Source organism: Octopus bimaculoides, chromosome 27, assembly GCF_001194135.2.
Source record: "Octopus bimaculoides isolate UCB-OBI-ISO-001 chromosome 27, ASM119413v2, whole genome shotgun sequence".
Taxonomy (NCBI): Eukaryota; Metazoa; Mollusca; class Cephalopoda; order Octopoda; family Octopodidae; genus Octopus; species Octopus bimaculoides.
Window position 1 is genome coordinate 21,647,992 of NC_069007.1, and position 7,499 is coordinate 21,655,490.

General features: G+C 37.7%; 1 protein-coding gene across 1 annotated transcript in view; it reads left to right on the forward strand.

Moving 5' to 3' along the window:
• Positions 1-6,213, forward strand: part of LOC106876168 (uncharacterized) — a 197,303-nt gene extending 191,090 nt beyond the window's left edge. Inside the window, exons 5-9 of the mRNA XM_052977184.1 lie at positions 976-1,160; positions 2,076-2,164; positions 2,807-2,974; positions 3,437-3,579; positions 4,142-6,213. Of these exons, the coding sequence (XP_052833144.1) occupies positions 976-1,160; positions 2,076-2,164; positions 2,807-2,974; positions 3,437-3,579; positions 4,142-4,387 (831 nt within the window). The 3' untranslated portion in view covers positions 4,388-6,213. The remainder of the gene's footprint in view (positions 1-975; positions 1,161-2,075; positions 2,165-2,806; positions 2,975-3,436; positions 3,580-4,141) is intronic.
• Positions 6,214-7,499: the final 1,286 nt, after the last annotated feature.

Genomic DNA, 7,499 nt, shown 5'->3' on the forward strand with positions numbered 1-7,499 from the left:
TATATATATATATATATATATATATATTACTAGCTTAAAAGCCTCCCTATCGGAGGGCTTTTAAGTTAGCTCCTATGGAGAGCTCTCCATTGGTCCTTGGGCCCAACAATGACACTTCATGCATTGAGTATATATTAAATTTCATTGAATTTGGACAATATTTTTCAAGCAATGAACAATTTTCATCAAAACAATGATATAATTTGTGGACTTGGAACTTACTGCAAAGCTGCATGACAAGCAACATTTTGTGTCTTCTTATTCGGGGGTCAGAATAGTTTTTTACTTCTGTCTAACCTCTTTCTTTCTCTCTTTCTCTGTTGATTGTTTTGGACCATCACCAGTCTTTCACATTGTTTACTATCACCGTCATCCCTCACTGCCCCAGCTACCACCACCATGGAGATAGATAGGCAGGTGGATAACTGGATAGATAGATGGATATGAGCAATGTGAGAACTATTTGTACAAAATAGCAAACTTTATATGCTACTTAATGTAGATGTATTATAAGAATGCCACAATACTGTGGTGTTCCTCTTGACAGAGTGTCATATTAAGTATCTGAAAGTAAAGAAAAATCAGTCGCAGATGAAAGTTGTTCAGTAACAGTGATTTCAGCATGTTTGCACATCATCAGCAGTAGGCATCTGCCTAATTAGGCACTGATGTTGAAAAAAACTGTTGGGCTGCATAAAAATAGATATTAATGATGGAAGCAAGATTAAGTACCAAACAGCAAACTTCATAACTTACTTAATGTGGATGTAGTGTAAGAATGCAGAAATACTGCGATATTCACCTCGAGAGAACGTCAAGTTCCACCAAAGTCGACTTTGCCTTTCACTCTTTCGGGGTTGATAAAATACCAGTTGAATACTAGCGTATCGATCTATTCAACTTAGCCCCTCCCGACAAACTACTGGCCGTGTGTCAAAATTTGAAACCAATATTTTAAACTTTTCTTCATTTCAGCTCAAATTGGACTTCCATCTTGGCACCCCAAAAAGCATATCTGAAAAATGCTTTTCAAAACCTATTCCAGTGGGGCAAGTTTATCAAAAATTGATTGAAGTTTACAATCAAACACAAAATACTTTACAGAAAAACTGGTTCTACATGACTGGCTTCAAAAACCTAGAAACATCTCCAACCTTCAGGTGAATATATATACATATATATACTCTTTTACTTGTTTCAGTCATTTGACTGCGGCCATGCTGGAGCACCGCCTTTAGTCGAGCAAATCGACCTCAGGACTTATTCTTTGTAAGCCTGGTAATTGTTCTACCGGTCTCTTTTTGCCGAACTGCTAAGTTACGGGAATGTAAACACACCACCATCAGTTGTCAAGCGTTGATGGGGGGACAAACACAGACACACACACACATATAATCGACGGGCTTCTTTCAGTTTCCATCTACCAAATCCACTCACAAGGCTTTGGTCGGCCTGAGGCTATAGTAGTAGACACTTGCCCAAGGTGCCACACAGTGGGACTGAACCCGGAACCATGTGGTTGGTAAGCAAGCTACTTACCACACTGCCACTCCTGCCCCTACATAGATATATATATATATCTTTTAAATTTGTTTACAAGAATGGCTCCTGCTGGCATTAAAAACAGTAGTGACATCGATTCCTACAGAACAGCCACATTGATGTGGCAGTAAACATCACTTCTCTCTATAGTCACTACTTTCATTCCTTCCAGAGATCTAACTTTCTACCTTGCTTGTATATATATATATATATATATATCAGTCTGAGTAAAAGACCAGCCTAACAGGCAATACAACTCTGGATTTACAATATAGAATGGGGATGAACTATAATCTTGGCCCCTACCACAAGAATGTGCAGAGTTCTCCTCTAATCTAAAAACTTTTGTTAGCCTGGTGTATTAACAAAATGTTTACGTATTTTGCCCGACTTAATAACTCTCTTTTCTCACTCATTCTCTCTCTCTCTCTATATATATATATATATATATTTATGTGTGTGTATATATACATATATGAGTATGTATTTGTTGTATATACATAAATATGTTTGTTGTTTCTTTGTCGTTTCAGTAAATTATGGTTTGACAAAAGCCCATATTTTACTCGACGCAAACCTGCCCCTGATGACAGCAATATTCTAAGTCTCTGCTCAGGAAATTGTAAGTTTCTTCTTTATCACAATGTAGGAGTGTAACCTGTTCGTCAGTCAAGTAGACTGATGGGAAACGGTTATGTCCCTTGCCAACATGAACCACAACAGAATGGCTTTAGTCACTAAGTTTAAATTGAGATATTCCTTAGTTCAGAGGTTCCCAAACTGGGGTGCATGGACCCCTCGTAGTCTGCAAAGGTACTACTGAGGGTCTATGAACTAAATTCAAAATTTCATATACATAATCACCCACTACACTCTCAAATCAGATTGGAGCCTGGTGTAGCCATCTGGTTCACCAGTCCTCAGTCAAATCGTCCAACCCATGCCAGCATGGAAAGCGGACGTTAAACAATGATGATGATGATGATGATGGATACAAGACAAAGCCATTGCCAACAGTGACATTTAACAGAAGAATCTGCATCCCAAAGGGTTAAAGTGTGAAAGAGTGACAAGAACAGGTATCTTGCAATAGAAGAGATACATGGAGGAGGTTGGCAGTGAAGATGTGTCAGGACATTCCATCGTATTACAGGAAGGTGAATAAAGAAAAATGGTGTGAAGGCAATTAAGTAAATTTAATGTTATGACGACAAACGATTTCTTTTCTCCCCCGTCTCTCATCTTCCTTCTTTATCTTTCACAGCTGGATACAATTGTCCAAATACAACATACTGTTTTAAAGACAACATCGAGACACGCAAAATGTCCATGTACATTGTGACTGGCGAGGCAAAAGACTACGCAGAGCAGAACTGTTCGTATAATACTGCAGTCATGGATCAGTATATGAACAACCACAGATACTTCAGGGGTGAGTACCGTTTCATTAGATTATGCCCATAATGGAGCCGTGCCTTCAAGAATTTTAGTCAATCCTAGGAACCCAAGGTTTATTACAATCTGGTATTTATTTTATTGGTTTCTAATTATGGAGCAACTAAGTCAGCATTATCATTTTTTTTTGTTTTTTGTTTGTCATTATAAGTGCAGGTGTGGCTGTGTGGTAAGAAGCTTGCTTCCCAACCACCTGGTTCCAGGTTCAGTCTCACTGTGTGGCACCTTGGGCAAGTGTCTTCTACTATAGTATCATACCGACACCAAAGCCATGTGAGTGGCTCTGAACATTGAGCCATGTGCCTTCACAAAGGTACTTTATAGGTCACCTGTATAAGTTTAATTGCTAATGAATTTGCCACCAATAAATAAATAAATAAATAGACAGGGAATTGAATTTTGTAATCAATAGTTTGATCTCCAATTCCTTTGATTGCAGGAAGAAATAGTTTGAACTTGACAATGAGTAGGACCATTCCTGTAATGACGAAGATCACAAAGCAACCAGCTCAAAGTACTTGTCCACAGAAATACCAGATGCAGTTCTATGTTCATAAGGAGCCACCACCATGCCCAACCAATGTGAGTAACTCTGAGACAACATTTTCAATTCCATATACAGCAGAGTAAATGTGTGCGTGCGTGTGTTTTTAGTGTTTTGTGTGCGTTTTTTTTTTTTTTGTGAGTGTGTGTGTTTGTGGATAATCAGAATGTATAAGACGAGAACCATTTGGCTCATGATTGTAAGGTTGAGATTTCAATTCCTGGAGGCACATTGCATCCTTGAGGAAGACATTTTATCTCATGTGACCCCAGCTGGCAAAAATGAGTAGTATCTGTATTTCAAAGGGCCAGCCTTGTTCCATTCTGTGTCACACTGAGAACTATGTTAACCAATTTAAAACTGTTGATGTAAACTTTCAGACACAGTCCACGTTTTAAATCGGTTGATGTACATTTACATCACCTGGTTGTGTATTTGCATCAGTTGACTTAAAGATACACTGTTGCCTGAGCTAGTTCCGACATGACAATATAAATATATATATACTCTAATATCCACATATCTATATATATATTATATATACCCTGATATCCACTTATCATATACACTCAGGTATCCATTTCTAATCTCTCTTTGCAGTCAAACGTTCTGCTGGAATTGCTCACTGATATGGAGGTGTACGTAAAAGCATTTTATGGATATGCTAACAATGCCATGGATTTCCTCTACCAACACTTTAGCCAAGAACTCACTTCGAAACAACGCTCATATGTCACGGATCAATACTACTTGTCAGTATTCAGAGGTCACGGTCCAGCCTTTGGAAGGCGCATTGAGATTTGGATACTGAAGAATCCACTTGCTTGTTCCAGACAATGCAACTAATTCGTTGTTGTTTGGTTCTCAGCACTTTTTATTTTAATTGTCTATCAGCACACACACACACACACACTATTCAAAATGTTAATCCCCTCCCCCACCTCAAATCATTTTGATAAAAAAAAAAAAAAGAAATTACTAAAATCTACTGAAAAATTTGACAAAACTTTCTACATTAAATCCAATGTATATATACACACGCATACTTATATGCAAATATATATATCTACCTACACAAATATACATACTTACATATATATATATATATATATGCATATATAACTGGGAATATACTGCTCAACAAAATTAAAATATAACTGCTTTATTTCTCATAGTGATAATATATATATATCATCATCATCATTCAATGTCCGTTGTCCATGCTGGCATGGGTTGGACGGTTTGACCAGGACTGCACCAGACACCAATCTGACTGGGGTCTGGTGCAGCCTCCCAGCTTGCCAGCCCTGATCAAATCATCCAACCCATGCCAGAATGGACAATGGATGTTAAATGATGATGATGATGATGATGATGATATATATTATCAGTTAGTTGATCAGAATCAGAAAGAAAAAAAAATATATATATATATAAGTTAAATAGCCTCTTTAAGGGATGAAAAAAATATCCAATGAATTACTGGTATGTTGCCTATTATTCATAAAATAATAGGTTTAGATATAAATCTTGGTTTATAAATATTCAAATTAAAATTCAGAAAATGGAGATGTGGCATTAACATAATTTATTAAAACTGCAAAATTCAACATGTTCTCTTACAGCTATTTCAATCTCATCAGAGGAGGAGAAAAGACATACTGGTGGGTTATTAGATGTTATCTTAACAGACTGTTGAGATGTTTTGGAAGAATAACATCTAATAACCTAACGGTATGGCTTCACTACTCTACTGGCGAGACTTTTCATGGAGAAAGGTGTTCGCCTCCATGTGATCAGCTTGAAAAATATTTAAGATACTTGGATATTTTCCCACTCTTCTAAGCATGATACCAATGGTAGCCTTAATTCACAAATAAAGAAAATATATACATATATATATTCCATTTGTTTGTGTTCTACATTGGGTTATTGGTCTTGCAATGCCGAAGCAATATATATGTATGTATATATATATATATATATATATATTGCTAAGTTATTGTGATGCTAATGACCTTGTATAGAACACAATACAAGTATGCTTCTCAATGAAGCATTAGTTGAGGACAGAGCAGTAATAAGGACAGAGATGACAAAGGAATAAACGATTATCTCATGAATTTCATTACCTTACAACTATTTCCACTGTAAGATATGGCAGACTGATACTTGAGTGATTAGAGCTTCAAACCTGAAGTGCCATTTATTTCAGGCACTCAACTGGGAGTCCACCACTTCTTATAGTGGAAACAGCTGTAAGCCAATGAAGTTCATTACATTCAATAATCGTTTATTCCTTTATATATATATATATATTATGTATGTATTTGGCAGTGAGAATAATTTCTTGGGTAGCTCCAGAGAGACCTCAAAGCAAGACAAGTTTCTCTCAATGAAGTAGGAAAAAAAATACAAGACTCCTTCTCATTCACCAAGAAACTATTCTTCACATCTATAACTGCTTTATGACTTACCAACGACATAATCTGTTAAATAAAACATATTTCTCTGTGTGTGTCTGTGTGTCCATAACTTGACTGCTGCATGACTTACCAACAATCAAATCTGATAAATAAAGTATATATTTTTCTATCTATCTATGTATATGTATATATACAGTATAACTGTATAAAATGGTATTATATCACAAATAAAATATGAAATTGCCAGACAGTGTCTGAATCATTTTTTTTTTCTGTTAATGTTTTTCTTCAGCCTTGGGACTCATCAGTCTAGCTACCCAGTTTCCATGGTAATGGAAATGTGACTGAGATCACAGCATTATGCCTCAAAGGGAAACATCTCCATTGCAGGGTTTGAGATCAGAAATTTTGAGGGGAGGGGGCGAAAGTCAACTACATCGATTACAGTACTTGGATACTTGAGCCATCCGAAGGAGCAAGGCATCCAGCACCTTGCTGGATTCAAGAAAATCCGTATTCCACAGTAGAAGTGTCAATCGGATTCCCCTTGCTGAAGAGGATTGACCTGCAAGGACCCTGTGTCAGTGCTATGTAAAAAGCACCCATGCAAGTACCACATAAAAAGCACCCAGTACACTCTGTAAAGTGGTTGGTGGTAGGAAGTTCGTCCAGCCAGAAAAACTAAAGTTACTTTCATCTCAAGTCATACTGACTCATAAGGGCCTGTTTCCTGGCTTCCACGGTGTATATATTTATTCTCCACCTGGATGGGATGCCAGTCCATCACAAGGTTACTCTTTTTTGCCAGCTGAGTGGACTGCAACAATGTGAAATGAAGTGTTTTTCTCAAGAACACAACACGCCGTCCGGTCCAGGAATTGAAACTACAATATTATAATGATGAGTCCAACACCCGAACCAGTAAGCCACGTGCCATCCAGCCATAGAAACCAAGTGAAATCAGGCTGGAACCTGGTACAGGTCTCCAGATTTGCCAGCTCTGGTAAAACCATCCAATCCATGTCACTATGGACAATGGATATTAAATGATGATGATGATGATATGTATCATCATGGCTCCAGGTTCAGTCCCACTGTGTGGCACCTTGGGCAAGTGTCTATATATAGCTATAACCTCAGGCCAACCAAAGCTTTGCGAGTGGAATTGGTAGACAGAAACTGAAAGAAGCCCATCGTATATATACATATGTGTGTGTGTGTTAGTGTTTGTCCCACTCATCATCGCTTGACAACCGGTGTTGGTGTGTTTACATCCCTGTAACTTAGTGATTCAGCAAAGAGACTGATACAATAAGCACTTCAAGGTGATGCTCCAGCATGGCTACATATAACAACCAGCTTCTCTTCCAGCTACCTTATATAATTCTCTGCTGTCCTTATTCTTCCAAGCCTGTCTCTTCACCTCCAAGCTTCTTTCAGTTTCCCTGTTCCACTACCATATTACCCTTCATCTGGCTAGAACTTTGCACCAGCTACAGATTTGGTCAGTAGTCCTCAATGGTGGTCCTAAA